Raw genomic sequence first — 23,213 nt, 5'->3', positions numbered from 1 at the left:
AACTCCAATACGGCAAAACGCGAGAAATTTTCGAGAAAACATCGACTAAGTTCATTGGGTGTGCTCGTACTCCATATGTAAATTGCTCTGTTTTTTCTGTTCTCCGTGATTTATATAGCTAGTTTTAAATAATTTCCCATACTTCTTATAGTCTTTTGTGATTGTATATTTACGCAGGCGTAATTTTTGGCAATCCTTTTTAATGAAATTCTAAGTGAAATTATAGGTTTTAAACACACCATTTGCTTCTAAAGACTCAATCTACAGTTCTTACAGCAAAGATTGTTTTGGGGCATTTTCTACTTATTGTATTAGAGGAATCGTTTTGCGAAACGACTTTGAGTTTGACAGAAAATGGGCAGAACATGTTTATGAAGTTTCCATTTATTACTTGGTTTGCAGTATAACTTCGAAAGTAACGCAACTATTCTCTCCGATAAGGCAATATTAATGCAGAGCAATAGCTCTACTGAGCTATTACTGTTAGCAATAGCTCAGTGATTATAATCCGAAGTAGAAAAATAGCTGATTTAAAAGCTGTGGGGTCCCTTAGATTGTTGGTAACATTATTTCTGTAGCAATGTTTCCTTTTGCAAATTGTTGCAACCTATCACTGCCATAAGCATTATTCCTGAGAGTAATTTCCTTTTTGCTACATTGTGTTAGTAGGTTGCGCAATCAGGTGCAAAAATAACTTTCAACGTGATTGATACATTTTTATACCTCGATCTTTACATATTTTCATAAATTCCAGGGAAGCCAAATGTCTATGCGTCTTCCATAGGTATTGTCTTACAGTGTCTGTATATCGATGGTATTATCCGTCGTATACGTTTCAGTTTCTATTTATGAAGTTTACATAATCTTAAACATTAATCTTGTTTACAAAATGTTATTCCCGATTACTAATCCTGCGCAAAAGGAGCATAAAACGATGCGATTATACTGAACAATAAGAATATAAACTTGTTAAAACAAACACTGTGATATTGTAGTAGTAACTCTGTTTACCAAAACATAGATATAACCTATCGCATCACAACAACATATTCTTGTAACTAATTTTAACCAAGTATATACAATATTTATATCATACTATAACGTACATTTAAATAAAATTACAAATATAATAGAAAAAAACAACTATGGCACAACATTGACATAAAAGTAGAAAAACAATTTAAACGATCGCAATGCCCAGTCAGATAACATGGCTTGATAGTGAGTTGCATATTTCTTTAATAGTGTAAAGTTTATTCTCTAGGTACTAACAGTGACAAAACATTGCTATCACTTACAATCTTGAGATATTTCGACCTAGATAAGGAGAGCCAACTTCAGCAAGGACACAACAGTTTCACTGTTTCCTCACACAGTGTGTGGTTTTTAACTCCTTTTATCCGAAGATGGTACTACAGCGAGACCGAAATACCTCAAGATTGTAATTGTGTTTTGTACACTGTATTTTATGATTGGTTTAGCATGCTTTAGACAGTGGATCTTGTAATGTATCGTTGTGTTCATTGTATGCATTTAAAACTTCATGTTATAATTTAAAACTTTCTCGATTTTTACCTACTAATACATTCAAAGTTAAAAAAATTAACCTTTCAATAAAATTGACGAATTGTATTAGTATGGTATTTCTCATTAAATAATTATTATGTTATGCCGCACTACCCATGCCAGTTCAAATTACAGTATATTGTAAATGTTCTAATGATACTTAATGAGCTTTGCCTCATAAAATAATATTTGTATTAATGGTAGTTGTTATCAGATAATTTTGCTTTTAATCGCTATTTTTATAGCACCAACAACAGATCGGGGTTGAGGTACAGCTATAAAATATAATATTTATGAAAGTTGGATCGATGAAGAAACCAATTTCTTTTAGATTGCCCCACTGCAATGTTATCCTTAATCGAAGTACTATTATTAAATTGAATAAAAGTTGTGTTTTGGGATTTTAATGGAAATTTCAGGTTATCAGTTACGGTTGTTTTGGAGGTTTGAAAACTATGAAACGTAAAATTATGAAACTTGAGGATTTTTGCTGTTAAAGAACTCTACTTCATCTCTGTATTCATATTTTCAGAATGGAATGATTAATTCTTTTGTATTCTTGCAAGATTTTCCCTTGCGATATAAAATTTATATGGAACTAAAATACGAAGTTAAAATAAGTCTGGATAGCTTTGTAAAGTTATCTAGTGTAACCAACATTCATTTTCATCTTTAGTCCATTATCACTTGGTAAACCATATGAGATGCATGCCAAGACGTGTGTACAGGTAGGTCTAGTAAACGTCAGGTTCTATTGGTCAACGACGCGCCAGTTGACAAGCTTTCCTAGTGTGGATAAAACATTCATTGTGAAATTATTGGCTTGCTGACCCAAGACCTTTCCTATCACACTATTTTCCTTACTGTCCGCTGGAGAGCGACTTTCCTGTTCAGTTGTTATACAATCTTCTTTACGAGAGAATTGCTTTCTGACGTCAAGTGTAAACTGTATAACCAGGTCTAAACCCGAACCTGTTCAAAGTTCATTTCGAATTCAGTTGGAAACTGTAATGATGTATTTTATGTTTTACACATAAACATTATCTTTAACAGAAAGTTATAATTTTACAGTACTTGACACATAATTCAATGCTCTAAAGTTCAACATCACTGGTTTCAACGTAAACTTCCAGGTAAGCATTTCCCATAATATGATCCCCAAACGAAATGAGAATGTATGCATTACTCTGAGTACCGGTACTGATCTATGTTAATTTGGGATGGGCGTCTTTGTTCTTTACTTGTCTGTGCTCTGTGTGTTGAACCGTTACTTTTTTACACAATTGTCCCTGGCTCGGATGTAAGCGTAAATGGGTCGAGTGGGAAAGTCGTGACGGATTGTAGGCTCTAGGCTCCGGCCCATGTCTCACCAGTCCCAGCCACGCTCTGGCCCCAGCCCATGTCTCACCAGTCCCAGCCCTTGCTCTGGCCCCAGCCCATGCCTCACAAGTCCCGGCCCTTGCTCTGGCCCCAGCCCATGTCTCACAAGTCCCGGCCCTAACTCTGGCTCCGGCCCATGTCTCACCAGTCCCAGCCACGCTCTGGCCCCAGCCCATGCCTCACAAGTCCCAGCCCTTGCTCTGGCCCCAGCCCATGTCTCACAGGCCGGGCCTTGCTCTGGCCCCAGCCCATGTCTCACAAGTCCCGGCCCTAACTCTGGCTCCGGCCCATGTCTCACAAGTCCCAGCCACGCTCTGGCCCCAGCCCATGCCTCACAAGTCCCAGCCCTTGCTCTGGCCCCATCCCATGTCTCACAAGTCCCGGCCCTTGCTCTGGCCCCAGCCCATGTCTCACAAGTCCCGGCCCTAACTCTGGCTCCGGCCCATGTCTCACCAGTCCCAGCCACGCTCTGGCCCCAGCCCATGTCTCACCAGTCCCAGCCCTTGCTCTGGCCCCAGCCCATGTCTCACAAGTCCCGGCCCTAACTCTGTCTCCGGCCCATGTCTCACCAGTCCCAGCCACGCTCTGGCCCCAGCCCATGCCTCACAAGTCCCAGCCCTTGCTCTGGCCCCATCCCATGTCTCACAAGTCCCGGCCCTTGCTCTGGCCCCAGCCCATGTCTCACAAGTCCCGGCCCTAACTCTGGCTCCGGCCCATGTCTCACCAGTCCCAGCCACGCTCTGGCCCCAGCCCATGTCTCACCAGTCCCAGCCCTTGCTTTGGCTCTAGCCCATGCCTCACAAGTCCCGGCCCTTGCTCTGGCCCCAGCCCATGTCTCACAGGCCGGGCCTTGCTCTGGCCCCAGCCCATATCTCATAGGACGGGCCTTGCTCTGGCCCCAGCCCATGTCTCACAGGCCGGGCCTTGCTCTGGCCCCAGCCCATATCTCACAGGCCGGGCCTTGCTCTGGCCCCAGCCCATGTCTCATAGGACGGGCCTTGCTCTGGCCCCAGCCCATGTCTCATAGGACGGGCCTTGCTCTGGCCCCAGCCCATGTCTCATAGGACGGGCCTTGCTCTGGCCCCAGCCCATGTCTCACAGGCCGGGCCTAGCTCTGGCCCCAGCCCATGTGTCACTGGTCCGGGCCTTGCTTGCGCCGGTCTCGGCCTCAGCACGCCAGAGACAATACATCGCAAAAGTTACTCTGTATTTAATCGGAGCATCATTTTTGCTTTATTAAAATAATGCCTATAGGAAAGCTTTTGAAGTGCAAGAATTCAAGCTACGACTGAGTGTTTCAACTCAGTTTCTGTTGTCTCTTTTGAAAATAAAAACACTGTAATGATTGTTTTAGTCAGTACAAAGATAATCTAAATGTCAATATTGTGAGTCGTACTGGTTTTTATCGTCAGTGTACACACGGCTAACACAATAGCTTTATTTCACTCAAGTTGTCTCTACAGTTTCACTCACATCATAACATATAAATAACTGTGTACGACTGTAATACAAATTTAAAATTCCACGATTCAAAATAGTGCGTACAGTTATTTTTGTTCTAATTAGGAGCATTTTTGTATGTGTTGTTAAATATTTGTGTTTATTTTAACTCAATGAAAATACGCGTAAATTTATATCTGGAATTGACGCAGTGGATGTATATATTAACGGGACCTTCCATTGGAGTTGCAATTCGAGGAGTCCTTATCTGCAGGGCAACATGCAATTCTGCATTTTCATGCCATTACGTACCCTTCTTGATCTTGTAAACAGTAGCAAAATGTACGACAAATATAGTGCAGACCATTAATGCAGGGTCGAGTTTTTGTATTGAGACACAGAAAAAAGTAACAACTTGCACAATTGGATTGAGATTATAATGTGATCAGGTGGACATTCTGAACCCGGAAACGTTATTAAGTTATGAAATGGCGAGACGGTAGCGGATTATCGCTTGTAATATCCCATTCTTCAAATTTAAACTCTGACCCTAAAAGTTGTATATCTTAATATTAGTATTACAAATTTAAGTTGACCAGAGTTAACGAATTATAAATATATGTTAATGTTTGGCATCTAATCTATACTTCATGTAAATTATCCAGATTGTATGATGATGTCGTAAATTAAGTGGCGATGCGTCTACTTAAAAATCGAACCTCACTCGACTAAGAAGGAATACCGTGATGGTCATTAAACAAAAGACAAAAACAATATGCGTGTATTTTTCGGGCGAAATATGAGGTGGCCGTTTGTAGGTACTAGACCTTATCAACTGATACAGTTACAGTCCCCAGAGGGAATGGTATAGAGTTACTGAAATGCACGTTTGAAATTCAAGCCGATGAAATAACATCATATCGTAACTTTTTTAAACTCGTTATATCAGTTATATCAGGAAACAACCCTTTTTGATGCCAATGTAACCGAGTTTTAGAGACATCGAGGTAAAAATAAAGACTTAAGGTTCAACTGTAAGATGCTAAAATGTTAGACTTAGGAAGTCGAGAGCTTACGAATGTTTAAGAACAGCTAATTGGATCACAAATCACGACTTGGTGCAGCAAACTCAGTTGTTCAAGTACAGTTTCGTAAGTACCAGTACTTGGCTGTTGAAACTCCCTGGAGTTTAATGGGTAATTATAGAAAGATTAAAGCCGTTATGTTTGCATCAGATGCTTCCAGCCTGTTATTTGAAAACTTTTTTATTGCCTCGAATGATAAAACGGACGCATAAAAAGTAGAATTTCTGACATAATTTCAATAAATATTTTGAAATTTTGAAGTTCTACCTATACAATATTAATTTGTTCATTATAAATTCTAAATTTAATGTGAAGACCAAATTGTTTCATAATATATATCGTAATTATTGTTTTATCGGGTTGGACCTACAATAAATAACAGTAAAGTAATTATGAATTGTGATACGTGATGGCACATTTGAACAAAGTTAAAGTCTTCTTTGAAGAACTAATTAATCGTGCTGTCTGTTCAAATTCTAGACACATCGTACTGACGACACATGGATCCGTTCAATATTCAGTAGTTAACTAACGATAACGTCGTAAATGGCGAACCCATTTCCAAAGTTCTCTGTGTAAACTGATTATTACACTGGATTTAACCTGAATCTCCGATTCCCAGGAACCTCAAATACTCAGGTACAGGTCGGTATTACCTGAACGAGTGTTTAGTGACACATCCTAACTGATGAAGTCAAGGACGGACGATAAAATTGGTCATAGAGCAGTTTGGTTAAATTGTCGAAAACAACATTGGCTGACATACGCAGGATAAGTGGTATATCGAGGGTTGGATGCTCCAGGCTATGTAGTATGAAGATTGTACGCTCCAAGATATTTTATAGATGAAGTAAATAACAATCTGGAGGTTCTAGACCCTTCGATTGCGCCTTCATCAAATTTACACTTACGGATCCCACAGTGGTTCCTCGTTACTTTAGGAACAATCGTAACTATCCTAATCAAGAGGAACTAGAGTTTAACACGGAAAACTCTCAAGGAGAGTATCCAGCAAAATTTCATTTCCAAGGGAGTGGCGTCTGCCATAACACCATGCATATTATATTTTAAAATATAAAATTAAAGCTTGAATACTATGCACAAACCAAGGGAGGCAGCTCAGCGGTAACGCGTGTGTCTAGTAATTCGGTTCCTGATTAATTTCCGAAATCGAGCTTGCATATTGGAATATCAATGATTGCTTGCTACCACGTACTAAAACAATACGATATTTTCACAAAAGCCCATGGATATTACCACGAATATGTTTTGAATGCGCGTCAGCGCTTGGAATCGTGTCCGGGTATTGTCGTGAGGTAAACGGAGGTTATTTTCTATAACTGTGAATAAAAACTTATTTATAGTTTAAAAAAATCTAAACTTGTTTTTATACATCATTAAAACTACTTTGGGTAATTTTACAAATTAAATGAACTTTTAATTAGTTTTAAGTATGAAGTATAATTAGGGCGCCATTTAGGGGCGGGATATGTATTAAGGACTCTAAACTTCACAACTTAATTTGTAACGGTCTTTAATATGAGGTGTTAGAAGTTTAGGAGTTAATATTTAAACATTTTTAGTTGCTCTCTCTCTCTTTTTGAGAAGGGGAAAAATTGTCACACCTGTTCATAAAGCATCGTTTAAGGCCATATCAGTTAACTGAAGTAAATGTTTCTTCTGCACTCAAATGAACTTTAAGGAGGGGCAGACGTTGTGAATCGATACTCCCAAAATGTTCCGTTACCACATATCGATATACGATATCATATTTTCGATGTATTTGGCACGGTCCTCATTGTGTTTTACGAATTTAAGGAAAATAGCGATCGTTCCTATCACTGTCTCGCCTCTCTTCCGGAATCCGTTATCGACTGGCACTTACGAAAGTACGGATTACAGATAAAAGTTTATCGGGACAATCTTGACGACATGTCATCGTATGTTCTGGCTTGAAGAGCTAAATATGAGCCGAGACACTTCTGCACCTCGTAGTTGGTGATAGGAGATATATAAGTTTGATTAGAAAACTAACTCGGGGGCAGCCCCTTATCAGTCGGACCTTATAGGTGAAGGAAATTGCAATTTGAAGATTTGGTGAATCGAATCGTTCCATCGACTGCTTCTTTCTCAAAATCGCTATTACGCCATCTCTTGTAACTCTGTCGAATATGAGTGTACAAATTGCATAATATTCTTTAAACAGATGAAGTCGGCTTGGTTCCATCGCTGAAGAGCGCATGAGGTGTCGGGAAAGAAAAGATTCATGCCTGGAAGGCCCTAATCAAGGGAAGGTCCTATGGAATTTAATATAGTTACGTTTGAAGGCGAAGGAAGAAGCGATTGCACAAGAAGGTGTTCTGTTTCTAAATCATCTTCTTGTTGTTCCTAGTGGTTCTAAAGATCGAGTAATCGGGTGTTATTAAGTAAGAGACTATAACACGTCTTGTCGATGCAGCAGCTGAAGACTGAAAGCAGTTGGAGATATCTCCCTTGGTGCGGTATCAATCCATTCCTTAGACGTTTCAGTACCCGTATTCTTCATCATCGCTCTGTAAATGCTATTTACCCGTTTTTGTATTAACTAAGTTGTGATACTAAGTTGTGTGGTTGGGGTAGGATTCTAGTTTATCGTGTGGCCTAAGGTGTAACACACGGTGATCCATTGTTGTCGATTCTTATTTTTTTGGAGTTTTGATTCCTATATGTGAGACTTGAGATTGGGAACCAATGTGTCAATTCTTTATCTTTCGTTGGAACTTTCTTTGGTTGCGGAATCGAAATGGAGTCTTTAGAATATTCTGGACTACTGGAGCAGGCGACGGCGACACAGCCAGAAACATACATATGTGTGCAGTATTTTTCAGTATTTTATATCTTGTGCCAATACATGCCGGCACTAGTTGCAGGTTCTTCGTTCGCTATGAGAGAAGGTGCTTTCATTCTCCAGATGTATCCTGGTGGGGAATGGCTTTACCTCGGCACTTACCTCAAGGTCGAGTCGAGACCTAAGAGGGTGGGTGAGAACATTCACTTGATCTTGACCGGATAGCGAAGGCTCCTTTGAGACCTGAGCAGCGTTTTGCACTCTTTCTCCCTCGTCTCTATTATAGCTGTGTGCTCGGTAGACGTTGGTGAAGCCGAGATTGTTGAATAGCTGATTTCTTCTTCGGATTTGCGGTAGCTCCGGCTACACAAACATTATGAATCGTGTAACCGGTAGTCGTTGCAGCAGTTTCCATTTCCAGAATATATTGAAAAGGATATCGCTTGGGCTCTGATAACATTACAATTCGGTAAATTGCCTCCAAACAACAGTAAGATTGCATTTGCATGCTAAGCCTGTACCGTGTTGGTTGCCACGTATCGGAAACACTTCAGAGCACACAATACAAAGCCTCCATAAAATGCACGGTAGTCACAATAAGCGTTATGATCCTGGCCGTGCTGCTGCATTCTTGCGACGGCTCGCCACTGACGAGGGACGCCATAAACTCGATATGGTCAGAAAAAATGGCAATAACCTTTGTGTTATTGACACTGAGGTATGAGTGGTGTTACTGCGGTGAGTGGTTTCTCACCACGCAGGTAGTAAAATCCTTTATCCTGCGTGGTCAGATTAGTATCTGTTAAGTATCGGGCTAATCAGTAGTTGATTTTCACTTGACACGGAATTGTATCGGCTCGGAGAACGTAATTCTCATTAAGATCTCTGTCGTCTCGGCAGCTGACGGTAATAACTGCTGTGGGGTTTCGAGGCAGCTGTACTATTTTTCTACGTGTAACAGAATAGCCACCAAAGCAAAAGCTTTGCGGGATGGGATTGTCCGCAATTTATACGTTGTACAAATTACAATGGATCAGTATTTAGGATTAAGAGGATCAGCATTGAGGGACCCAGTAGTTTTATATCCATTATTATCTTGCTACTGTATGTTACAGTAAAGGATAATATAGGTTACTGGCGCTCTCTTACCTATCACAGTGGATATGCGCCGCAATACTAGCCGAGTATGTAAAACATACTGTTACAGTGAAAGACAATGTCTGTTACTGATGTATGTGTTTGTTTCGAGGAAATAGTCCTCACTATGACGCCAGTCGCTAACCTGACCTTCAGCTCTTCGTGTTCAGTCACATGACCAGTACCTCAAGTCTCCATGAGTATCCTCTAGTTCTCAAGAATGACTGAATGACTCCTATATATTTCTTGTTCGTGAATTAATTTTACTGGGAAGTATATTTCAATAGCGTTTATAGTATAATTTATTATGTGATATTTATTACATGTTTCTTTTAAAATGAATCTGAGGTAATTTATTAATGACATAGAGTTAATTCCAGCAAATATGTATTTACGTTCTATTCCACACGTGGTTGAATGTAATAGTCAGTAGAATCTTGGTTTATTGGGATAGTGCAAATGACTCGTAAACATAATACAGCAAAATGTTATTTTCGTCGTGAATTACGCGTGCTCGTATATCATTGCAAAAGCAATGCAGATATTAGGTTTGATTAGAGGTTTTTTGATAAGTGCATCGGAATTTAATCCATTATCATTCTTTTATTTAGTTTACCTGTAATAAAATAAAGTACTACATTTTAAATGTCTGGAGCACCTTTGAACATTAGGATTAAATGTTCAGATTACAAAAAAAACAAGTCTTCAGATGTTGACGGTCGGTATATTGAAACTAAGGTCGTATGGGTCTTTTGAGCCGATATTAAAAACATATGTTAGTCGAGTCGGTTAGAAAATCTCCGTTCACAAAAGAGTGTCACTCGATCAAATGTGTGGCTTTTGAAGCGAAAAGGGCACAATGAAGATACAAACAGGTTTCACTTCTTGTCATAAAAAAAGAAAAGACGTTTCTTCATGACAATAATCATATAAATCTTTATTAAAATCTAATAAGGGTCACTTTAATTTTGTTGCATTTAAACAAGTCGGCCTCTTCTTCGCGTCTCTGCCAAAACTAACCGCCCCAATTCATTACCGTGGGTATCACCGTCAACGAGAGGACAATCAGCGGTTCAGGCAAAGACGGATGTTATTTAACGACAACTAGTGTCCTTCACTGTTATTATTATCTTAATTGCGAGTTTCTAACTCCGAGGACGAGTTCAAGGGTTCTGTATTCGCCGACAGGATAACCCAACGCTTGAATCACATCGTTATGTAATTACTGACGTTCTTCGAGTAGCTGGTGTGACGGTGCGTATCAGAGACCGTGACAACTGTCTTGCACCAACTGTGGTGGCTAGATGGCCAAGTTATTAATGATTGGTATTCATATTATCGAAAAAGAAGGAAGGGCGTTTTAAATTATCAGTCGAATTGAATGAATTTAAATTCCTCGCTGACGTTGATACGAGTAGCTGGGTGTCACCTGTTACAATTGTGACTTGACCAACATCAGGAGAGAAGAAAAGCATTTGACAAGAGGCCCATGAGAATAGATAGTGAGAAAGTATTTTCGGGTAGTTTGTTATACTGATAGCTCTGCTGACTTCTGCGAGCGGATTAGTGCTTTCAATAAACTATCGATTACTATTTTACTGTCTTCTGCCAGGTGATTTGTGCCAGGAAACTGTGGGAATCGGGCCAAAATTGCAGTAAGTACTTAATAGCAACGGAAGAAGATAGGGCGGTGAGAAAACTACATGGGGTCTGATAAGAATTAGTATAAAAATGTCGTACTACAGGAAAATTTGAGCTTTTCTTTTTTCAGTTCTTCGCTTTGTTAACAGCACTAAACGGTTCTTTATGCTGAAAGACATATAGTGTATACTATTCCTCTTATTTTTTTTTAATTTAGAGGAGTCATGTTTAAAATTAGGTAATTTACAAACTGTATAACTTACGCTTCAAGTATCAGTCATCTCATTATTCGGATTAGTTGTTATGAGATGTTTTCCTGACTGTAAATAAAGTCATTTACGATATGTTTGCCGTCAACTTCGGGAGACGACCGTCCAAGGAGAAAAGTTGTCTTATTTCGAATCGTTAATGATGTGAACTGTCGTGAATTTCAACATGACGGCAGGAGCATTTGATTATATGTAGTATAATTAATCTTTTAATCTTAACAATATTTTTTTGGAAAACTTTTTTTACACTAAGTTGTGGGATAAGAGAACTAATTAATTGAGGGCTTATATGTTTCCGCGTCAGTATGTGCGAAGACTTATTACATTAAATATTTTTTTGACACAGGGTAAAATGACAGAATATTCGCTATTTAAATGAAGTTCTCAACAGCTCAGATCCGCAAGGAAAAACTACAAATAACACATCAAGGGAACGCGCTACCGCAATGCTGAAACCGCATATGATGCAGAAATTAGTTGCATAAAAATAAGTGCCAGAACGCTTTCTTGTACCAAGTTTTTTCTGCAAGATTTCAAGTTGCAATGTGATAACTTGAGATAAAATCTTTGAAATTTTGATACGTTAAATGTTTCCTACAATTTATTAAGACGTGTGTTTTATCACTAAATGCAATACCATATCTCCACTCAAAAAGACGTGTGAAAGAGCTTTTGTTCACTGCAGCTCTAATTATGTTAAAACAAACCGGATGTACAAGATGATTGAGACTATCTAAAAGTTTTTTTTTTCGTAAAATCCATGCCTACCTTTGTTTGTCCTAGATTTGTTGTCCTACACTCAATTTTAAAAATATATTTAAATCTCTTTATACGAGTTAAAGTAGAACCTCTTAATATTTTTTTCAAAGGCAAAACACGTTCTTACATTGGGGAAATACCAATTCGACTTTGCATTTAAGCTCATGTATACGTATTTGTTTTGTTTAAAGAGCGATGTAAGGACTGAAGTCCAAGTGCTATTTTTCTATTACTTTTTGGACTTACTTATATTATAGAAAACAGTGACACAAGATTGTCATCCAAGGAAGTAATCTGCGAATTCTTCGCATTTAAATACAAGATAAGACCCCCTGGTGCAGGATATACGATCAGTATTCGTTTTGGTTATTAAAATGGCTGAAAATAATAATATGAAAATTGTGTAGTATGTATGTATATCATATATAAATGACAGAAGAGCGTCGCATGTTTTTAATTAAAAGGAAAAGTAATTTCCTTAAGTAATAATTATAGTTTATTAAAAATGTATTTTCCTTATAATAAGTCATTGGAAACATGGTTGAAGTCATAACTCATATACGTACTATTAATTTACATTCTTATAGTAAGCCATTTTTAAATATCTATAAATCCTATTTGAGTGATCTGAACGTTTGTATACGTTTTTATGTGTTCAGAAAAGTTATTTGAAAGGGAAATAATTAGAAATAAAAAGATTAATCCAGCCAAAAATCGATTACACTACTTGTAATTGTATACTTTGGTAAGTCCTCGCTCTCGATCGCTGCTCCTGATGTAACCCCTTAGGTCGGCGTTTGAAGTTGGGAGTCAGCAGTTCGAGTTCGCTTAAACGTGCTGATCGTAGACAATTCGTCATCATCAAAACCTCGATCGTGGGAAAAGGAGGTATACATGGAGAAGGGTACCATGCACCATTATAAGTCATGTTATGATTACAGTTTCAAACAGTTTTCTCTGGAATCTGTTACAGTGGTCTAAGGTAAAATATTATTTGTACTCACAAAAAATACTTTAATATAAAAATATTTACTTGGAGTCTATTCATTTTCTATCTTATAGCAATATCATGTATATATAAAGTTTATTAGTATAACCAATCTAACAGCATCGTTATTTATCTACAAAAGGCATTTGAAACAGATCAATTCTTCGATGTTTGCTCGTTTGGCGACCGACGCCTTGTTTTGGATAGGTTTGATTAAAAAACCTAAATTATTAGCCACAATTGTGAGGAAACGTCATTATTTGAAATGCGAGTTGTCAGTTTGTCCACACACTTGTTTCCGGAGCTCACCAAAGTGTCCTTCTACAGTATATGCTGATATAGTCTGGCCACACTGTAATTTGTGTATGTATATGTAGGACTGTATATTACTGGGCAATTGTCCAGTGAGTGGGTGAAACTCCGCCTGACATACCTGTGGGCAGCGGCAGGTCTGCTGTGAAACTATTTACCGCTGGGGTGAAATGTATTTTCTATTTTTTGTACTATTAGATGTACTCTCGCTGTTTCTGTTATTGAAGTTATGAGTTTTTAAATTAGTATTTTCAAGTAGAAAAATATGAATGGAAAAATAAAATTTACTCACGCTTTGAAACACGTAAATTAACCGGTGAACACCGAATCTCTCACATGTCGACAATTACACCACAGAAACCTAAACTTTTTCACTCATTGTTTTCTGTCTACATACGTTGTATACATTCCTGACATAGAACCCCTTTACAGGTTTAACAAAAAAATTAAAATGTGATCAGACTAATAACAAAGACACTTCAAAGTATAGAAGTTTGCCTGTATGTCCTACTGACCGGCAGAAGTAATTACAATGTCAAGATTACAGCGGTAAACGGAGATGGAATCGGAGGATGAACTGTCAGTACTGGCTGACGTACATTCTCCAGATGAAAATTTAGAACAACTCCGAGTGTGGTGTCATGATTGTTGATCAGCAAAGTCAGCACGGTGCGGCATCAGCGCGACAAGATATCAGTGGTATGCTGCAGATATGCTCAGATAGCTCGATACTATATCACTCGGTAGAGGCACGTCTAACAACGGGTTTACCTTAGTAAGCTTTGCCGAGTGTACATTGCACCTTATTACAATACAGTTAACACGTGTGTAATACTGTTGTGTCAACAAAACAGGTGCCGATCAAGAGAGGGATCGGTTGTCGGTGGCGGTATTGTCTTTGCCGTTACGACTATCATCTTAACTTTACAGGTTTTCTCGGGTCATTGGCCTGTGGTCCTGCCCTAGATGCTTCTAAAAAGGGGCTCGGGCGTATACGGCTATCCAAGGATTCATTTTATGACGCATGCGTATAGTCTGTGCCTGTTAACGTGCGTCTTTGTCCTCTGGGCCATAAACCCGGTAATCCGAAGCTAGACTTTTGTTCCATCGTACTGGGCTTTGCCTTTTGGTTTTGTAATTATTTTTAATCTTTAAATTCGATACTCTGGACTTTAATTGATTGCTAAATTATTATAAGTAACTGTAATATTGCTTTTGTCACGCTTGTATATGCCATTACAAATATACTAAATTTTCATTCTGTAAAATCGGTAAGCTTTTAATTTAATGACGCAACGTTTCTTGTAATCTGCAAATAATTCTTATAGCATCAGAAAGAACATATAGAGAGATACAACGTCCGACTTGACCATTATACCCAATGCCATCTGTGACTCTGGGAATTGTCTTTTGCATCCTTACCTTTCGAATCTTTCTATTTTTGTACTGGTACTCAATCCTGAGATCCTAGACGAGTAACTCGGTATGTAGGGGCGGTTATTTAGATGTTCAGCAGGTCTCAGCTCGCTCTCTGTTAATCATCTGGAACCAGAAGAGCAAGAGAGTGCGTCCACCTAACATTGGAATTATGTTGTCGCGACGTTTCCTTAAAGCGCGCGTCAAGTCAACGCTCGAGAAGGACCAGCGGCAAAGATAAGCAATATTTGCCTTTGTCTTTTCTACTACGTCCTTTTTTGACCAAGACTTGTACATTATGACCGAACAATAACCCTTGACCGTGGATGTTGTTGACCTTAGGTTCGCGGAGTTACGGCATCGGGTTGGACTGGAGGTGACTGACAGTGGTGCCTCCCCTGAACCGCGTGGGAAAGAGAAATGCTGACGCAACAGGAGTCAGTTGGGCAATCTCCTCGGTCTTCTCCCAAATGGATAGCAGATTTAGCCAGCTACTCGCAATACACGACCTATCCACTATTACTCTGACGTCCTCTGAGTTATGTTCTTTTAACTTTCATCATTTGGGGGATCTGTAGTAAATTTATTAACTATGAGGGAATTTATAACACTTTTTGTGTAGGGCTGTACCTAATAATTCACGGACTAATTAAAATAAACATGATATTAAATAATGACTAAAAAATAGGTTTTGTATCATACCGTCAATCCAATCATCACGTGTTAATATTTCGAAGGTCATCGTCGGACTCGGTAGTCGTGATGGCGGATGGCTTCGTCATAAATTAAAATTACACATATTATACAAATAAATAAATAATTATTACTCTCAAAAATTGACAAAAACACGATCACGCGTAATCCGGCAGGATACAAAACCTATTTTTAGTCATTATACTCGAACCTGGGCTATCTAGAATGAATTATAATGAAATAATCATTGTCTTCCGCAATAATATCTTTTTGTTTACTGTCATGTGAAGTACATATACTAATTTCCTCCCTTAATTCTCACCATTTGGACTAAAGATGACACCTATATGGTGGATAACATTGAAGCTTAACATACGGTCACCGTGAAGAAGTACTTTTTAAACAGTTTGAAATATGTAGTACCTTACCAGTCGCAGAACTTCAACACAACTCTACCATTATTTTCCTTGTAATATATCTTAAAATTGGATGATGTATTTCGAACTGACGCGGAATGATTCGTAAACAGCTGATGACATTGAAGCTCAGCGTGTTGATACCAAATCGACTCTTTGCAATTGTGAATCTGTTCGCGAACTCCATACTTCTCCGTAATTTTTTATATCTCCAATTATGTGTTTTTTTGTCAAATTGATAAAATGAAATAATTATGAAATAATTTCGATTACCTAAAATTGTCTACTTTATGGTAAGTAAACTAATATTATCTAGTAAATTGTACCACGCGATCAATATAATTTTAGATAAAGTTTTTTGTTTTGGTGCTGTATTGTTATGTTTATTTTATACGTTATTGTGATGTTTGTTTTCACCATTAATGGAAATTCTAAAACAAGCAAGTATCTACGCCTTATTTTCAAGGTATGGTGATCTGTAACCGTTGAAGGGCAGGCGTGGAAGAAGGCTCGATGTAGTTGTGAAGGAAAACAATGGCCGGTGTGACTGTGGTGTGTTGTGCTGATGACAGAGAAGTAATTGTGGCAATCGCACAGATCACAGATAGGAAGGAATGCCGAGTATTGCAGCACACAATAGTGGTCGTGGTAGAGTATACCGCTCGGCCCTGCTGGAACATTGCACAACCCACACGGCCCCGGTGTCGGTGTATGGCATGTCGGTGATTATTACTTGTGGTCGTAGCGCCACTCCGCGCCACTCTGCGCCGGTCGGCAGTCGACTCGATTCGGCCAAATTGCTTATCCTCTTAGATATTATCCTCCACTTGTGCAGTCTGCGTCATCCAACACGAGTGAAACCGATCATTCGCAACGATAATCGGTGTACATTTGTAATTCACGATGTTCGCGCACGTATCGTCACCACACGCAGTCAGTTTTCAGATGAAAATTCATCCCGATACCGGGTACCGGATTCAGAATTACGTAAAAGCTAAACACTTAAGTATAGCTTTAGTTGCTTCCTGGAAATAATTGTTGGACTTCGAAATTGTACTGATTATTGCCTGGCTACTGGCGATAATGTTATTGGGTGCTCTTCGCTTTCAACCCTAGATACTAAAAACAACACTAACACATTTATATGTGTTAGTATTAATTCTAGAGTAGGATCATCAAGTTCAAACGTTGTCTGTTTGACCATTCCAGTTCGAAATAACCCAGTTAAATTTCAGATAGGCTCAACAACGTGGCTCTACCTTATGGGAAGCAAGCCCTGTGATTTGGGTACTTTCGAGAGGAGAGGGGGAAAGACATTGGTTAATGAATTGGTCTGAGAAGATTTTGTACCACAGACATTGTTCTGATTAGTTATAGTCTATATTGGTATAAAACTAGGATGTTATTAAAGTAAAGTAAAGTAAAGTACAGATGTCTTATTTTACCAGGCGAAGTTAGGGCTAAGAAGCCCTCTCTAACACTTAACCTGGTTATTCTGTTTGGTAAGATCCTAATACTGGCCAATGGCCCATGAGGACAGGGAGAGTAAGGTTAAAGAGGAGATCAACCTCTCATTGCCAATCCCAAACGTTTGTTTTGCACATACAGGCAAACGTTTTGTACACGACAGGTTATGGTGGGCGACCCAACTCGTGTATAGGTCGAGGAATGGCCTGAGGTAAACCGATATCAATAATTTCATTTTTTATGGCTAGTAAACCCAAATATGTTTATCACTTGTGGTAAAGGTGAAACGTTTTACGCACGTTTGAATATAATAAAAACCCATATGTAAAAAACCCCGGATTTATTCTATAACACTAAATGACTTCTAGCATAAATGGATTTAAAAATTGTTTGAGTCCCAGTATTAAAAGCAAAACAATGGCATTGGTGACAGTCTAGGATTCTTGAAAACCAAACTTCAGGACTATGAGTTGTTAAGGAATATAGACGATTATAACAATGCAGTAATAACGAACAAGTCGGCCCCGTTTCAAAAGCAGGAATTCTTACTTTACGCCTTGTTCCAGTGATGATATTTTCTATCCACTAGTGGGCAATATGGCAGAGTTGTCTTGAATGAATCCTCAAAACTGTTAATGGATCTTCAAGCTCAGATGTCAAGTTCTTGAAATCTAATTTTTGTGGTTGTGATGAAGTGTTAAATAATAACAAATGTTTTCTTTCAATCCAACTGGGCATTAAGTATTGAGAGTAGCCGTATCGAGAAAAGAACATCGAGAGTAATATTTACTGTTTACGGTCATCCACGCGTTTGACGATTGGCACTCTTCGCGTGAGAGCAACGGACGATGTTCATGAACTTTTTTTATGCGCATCATCACGAATTCCGTTAAGAAATTCCTGCAGGAGACAAGTGTGATTTTATGCACAATATATGCAGTAAAACTTTCGAATTACAGTGGGAACAAGATTTAAATAAAGACTTTGACTCCGTTAACTCCGACTGTGTATGGGTGGAATGCATAGTCAGAAATGGACCGAGGGCAGATAGTGTTTTGTCGCCGACGTAAAAATTGGTCAAAAATGTGTCGCTCTAAGACCGTTACATGCCCACAAGACTTTACTTTTTTTGTTAATCGAGATCATGAAAAATACTCTTGTAATAATATTTAAATCGTATATATACTTTAATTTATGATGGGGGGTATGTAAATAACGCTCTCCGATCCTGATTCATCAACGTTTACGTAACCACTTAGCAAGTTTCACTGAAAATATCGTAAAATTTAATGTAAGTAGGTTTTCAGAATAATATAAAACAAACGATTTTGATGTCGAATAAACCCTAACGTTAAGACTTGAGTATTGTTACGCTCTTTGACCAATGTATATCTCTATGGTGACATTTTAAGAACTATATAATAACGTTCACATGTCAGTATTACTTAATTTCTGCCATCTCGTTAATATTTAATGTAGTGTGTAGTTTGTTGATGTGTGAATATTGGCTCTAGAATAAATGTATTAGTGCAGGAAGAAACACTGGAGGGGGGGTATATAAATCGCATTGTACAATCCTGGCTCTGGTTCACGGCTCTGACCTCGAAACGGGTTTCATCGTAATACACTTAGAGAGTATCGTATAAGGTTTATCACATTTTTATAATTCCTTTTTGCAAGGCTTAACTCTGGAGCTCTGTGAGAGGATTTAACTTGCATTGTGTGCCAAAGTTTTACCGAGAGTTTTACCTGTCGGCTCTACAGTCCTGTGTAGTTTGTTGAGATTTATTGTAATGTAACTATACTGCAGCAGTATCGGTGTAATCATGACGATTTATTTATCATTTCTTATTTCACTAATTAATTCACAGCAACTTTTAATGGATTTCCACTATAAGAACTATACAATTTCAAATTAAATATTTTCGTAATTTTATTTTTAAATATGCCATGTGAATTGTACATGCATTGGGACTAAGTGCACATGTCTGGTTGCCTTCATAAGTAGTTTTTAATTGAGTTTACGTTCAGATTTGTATTTCTGTAGTGTTTGTTGAACGTGAGTTACATCTAGGGTACAATTTAGAAAGAAGTAGTTCTTATGAGAAACAATTGTATTATTCGTGTTTAGATCGTCTCGCACAGGTGAGCAAAGGTCAGAGCAACTAGAGATAAGAGGGCACAGGAGAGGTCATTATCTCAATCTTATATCTCCCCGCTCTCTAGACGGTAGCATTGTTTCCGTAGGTACCATCTCTAATCATTGGCAGGCCACCTCGAAGGTTCTTGCAAACTACATCCGGGTTCAACATTTTCATGGAAACCACCATGTCGAAGTTTTTCGACAGGTTGCTGGAATGCTGCGGAAGACTGTCATCCAATCGTTTTTTGAAGCTTGCCTTGACAAGCTCCGTTGAGGTATCAACGATTTATACGGAGTTCAAATCGGTATAAACAAAGAGTATGATTAAATTGCACAGTATTATATCAACGACTTGGAGATTTTTTTAAGAACTTGAGGACTTTTGGTGGATTGGAGCAGTAGCGTGTAACACGGTCTTATTAAAGAACCATTTCAAGGAGACTTGGTATTAAGCTACTACTGGATCGTGTTGGCAATCTTGAGGGACATGGCAGACTCCTGCTACTAGAGATGATGTCAGATACTCAAACAAGACATCTTATGAACAAAATTAAAATCAGAATTACTAAGTCTTTTCAACTTTATTAGGTTTAACTAATTTAAATTAAAAGTTTAGGAATAATGAAGTATAATAATACATTATATAATTTGTTCAAATTTATTTACTATCCCAGCACTATATGTTTGAGGACATACAATGCAGGATGGGGCACAAGAGACTCTTTTGACTATCACATTCCTGTGAAAGAATTCTCTTTGGTGGTTGTCATACTGGTTACCATGCACTAATCAGGGGATACTTGCTAATGTCTGCTGGTTGTGGAGCAATAGTGTCTGAATCTGAAAATACTGGCAATAGGTGCCCAAAGCAAATTATAACTCTGAAGACTACTTAACCGCCACAAAGAAAATATACTTTTAAGAAGGGAGATCAGATCTACTTGTACACTCAACTTGGATCTCTACTAACACTTAACCCAAAAGAGAATAGCAGAAAAAACTCCAAATTTCTCTTGTAACCCAAGAGCGAGATAAATTGTGTTCGCACACATATGGGAGAAACTAGATTTAACCTTAGTTTAATGTAGCTAGTTTAAAAAAAAGGAAATTTACTTTATGAATGATTGAAAATCTTTATTTGTTTCAGGCATTCAAGCAGTCTTAAAAATGAGGAATTCCAACTTACTCAAATGGGGCCAAAATAACAAACATTTTGACAAGACGCGTATGTATTATATGTATTAATTGTATGCTTGTTTTTTCTTCATTATTTGATACTGGTTTTTGGTATTGAAAGTTGTCAAAATTCATCTGTATAATTTTTCTACCAATTAATGGTAGTTAGTATAACGTTTTTGAATCAGTTTAAAATTGTACTTAAATTTGCAGTTTTAGTTATGTGACTTAAAATCTTATCCACTTTTAAATCTTTAAGACCATAATTTAATTTTGAATAAGATATATTACTTTTTAAAAGTTAAATAGTTAACTATTTTCAAGTAATAATAGTATTAGTGGAAATCTTTTATTTTTTAATTGTATGGTCCAGGAACTTAAATGTGTAGTTAGTTACCAGTCTGTGACTATTATAGAGGTATTCATTTTAAAGAGCTTAGGTGTTGATTTTAAATGTCCGATACTACAAAAAAGTTTAGTCTTAATATTAAATAACATTAATACTAATATTAAGAGAACAAAAATTTTTTTCCACGGATATTGTTAAATTCTTAAAGTTTTGATGTAACAGATTGACTTTTTATTATTGAAAACAAAGCATATTGTTCAACTTATGAATAATAAAACCGTTTGTGCCTTGTAAAAATGAGTGTGTAAACCAACCAATTGATTTCCATTTGGGAGAGAACATATCCTTCTATATAATTTTGTCTTGGACATGATTTGGTACCCTTAACGTACCGTATGATATGAATTCACAATCAACAATGTCTGTCATTTTATTTATTTTTTCAGTGTCATATAGTCCATAAGGCTTGACTTTTCTGTATTTACGTTGTATAAAGAACACAGTCCAATTTGTTATGTATAAAAAACACAGTCTAAATTTTGATGAAATAGAGAAGAATTGCCCACGAGGAAGGTATTAATGTCAAGGAGAATAGCAAATGGGTTAAAAATTATAAATAATAAAAATTGTCATAGATCATGTTTAACACATTCACGCCAACATGGGGCTTTAAAGCCTCACTGACTCTTAAAACCTGAAGTGGGGCTTTAGAAACCTATGCTTAGTTTGATTTGTATATTGAGTTTAACACAGTGGTAATTGCAATATACCTATCAAATATATCTTGCAGCATTTAGGAATGGCTTTTAATGCTTTTTACACACAAAAAACATGTTTACTGTTTTTATATATATATATGGTATATTTATATATATAGTGCAAAATACATACAACATATTAAAAAATCAATAAAATCACGATCTGTAAATGTGTTAATTATCTTGACACAATCAAGATCAACCATCAGACACATAAATAATGGTTATATCAGTGTCAGCCAACAAGATTCACTAAAAGTAACACAATCATTTTGGTGTATTATTTATGTGCCTTAGTGGTTACTTTGAAGTGTGTGAAATTAAAAAAAATGTTTGTTTTCAAATTTATTTGTTAACTAAAACAATACACTCCCTCCTAAAATCTTGTTTGAGTTATGTGGAAAGTACAGTATCATAAGATGACAACAAGGATACAATTGTAATTATGGGATACATATTTCTATTGCAGTTGAAGCACTTTAAAATAAAACAAATTATTATTTTTGAATAAGCAAATACATGTTGAGAAAATTATTAGTGCATAACAAATTAAATAATCTAAGTCATTACATATTAACTGTCTTACTTTCTTTGACGAATATTCCTTTATAACATGGTCCAAATTTGTGTCAGAAGCATTTGCGTTGAAATTAGTCCGAAATTGTAATTTTCTTTAATTTTCTAGTTGTAGCCTCTTTAACAACTAGAAAAATTGGACTGTAGGGCCTATTGGTAAATTTTCAAGATTCAACAATTTACAAGAACTACAATCCGTTAGTAGGGAAATGTTAAATATAATATTTAACATGTAACGTAAGGACTTTTTACCCAAATAAAGTTTCAAACTAGAGTTTCTATAATTATTTGGTAGCATGGAATCTGCAAACTAAATATTTAATTCACTACCACTTGAGGGGCTGGAAAATTTTATTTTTATCTGAACGATATCTCGAGAATGAACTTACCTATATACCTACTAGAAATTTTGCATGAGGCTACATTTCTATATAGGCAAGATCGAGTTTGATGATGGTGCATGTTCCTCCATGGGATTTGGCTGTGTTTGCAAACATTTTTACATTGGTCTTATGGGTAACCATAATCAGAATGTAAAAATAACAGAATAAACAAACATGCCTACAATCATGTGACATTTAGCCTAACTATAGACATGAAATTTTGCATGCAACCTCAATGAAGCCTGTTACGCAACATGTGGAGTGGCGTATTCCTACTTTGTAAGAAACAGACTTTTTCCCCATATTTTTACACTATTATGTAGTGGATCTAGAAAAAAATAACAGTTATAGGGTTGGAATTAGGTTTACAAGATGAGTGGGTGACTTTGTTCCGACACCTCTTTCTTTAGGTATATATTTCAGTTTCAGTTT

The 23,213-nt window shown here is 37.4% G+C and overlaps 2 protein-coding genes across 4 annotated transcripts in view; both read left to right on the top strand.

Moving 5' to 3' along the window:
* LOC124369124 (PTB domain-containing engulfment adapter protein 1) overlaps nt 1–23,213 on the top strand; it is a 68,975-nt gene that overhangs the window by 23,819 nt on the left and 21,943 nt on the right. For all 3 annotated transcript variants that reach the window (XM_046826887.1, XM_046826888.1, XM_046826886.1), the window contains exon 2: nt 20,687–20,764. In XM_046826887.1, the coding sequence (XP_046682843.1) occupies nt 20,707–20,764 (58 nt within the window). In that variant the 5' untranslated portion in view covers nt 20,687–20,706. The remainder of the gene's footprint in view (nt 1–20,686; nt 20,765–23,213) is intronic.
* On the top strand, nt 2,928–3,491 carry LOC124369472 (leucine-rich repeat extensin-like protein 5). The gene has a single exon (XM_046827481.1). It carries the CDS (start codon nt 2,928–2,930, stop codon nt 3,489–3,491), a length of 564 nt encoding a protein of 187 aa, XP_046683437.1.

The sequence above is a fragment of the Homalodisca vitripennis genome, chromosome X, assembly GCF_021130785.1.
Source record: "Homalodisca vitripennis isolate AUS2020 chromosome X, UT_GWSS_2.1, whole genome shotgun sequence".
Classification (NCBI taxonomy): Eukaryota; Metazoa; Arthropoda; class Insecta; order Hemiptera; family Cicadellidae; genus Homalodisca; species Homalodisca vitripennis.
This window is presented reverse-complemented; position numbering and strand designations above follow the sequence as displayed.

What these genes read in the sequence shown, in the direction of transcription:
- LOC124369472 (XM_046827481.1), top strand. Translation starts at nt 2,928, where the DNA reads ATGTCTCACCAGTCCCAGCCACGCTCTGGCCCCAGCCCATGTCTCACC.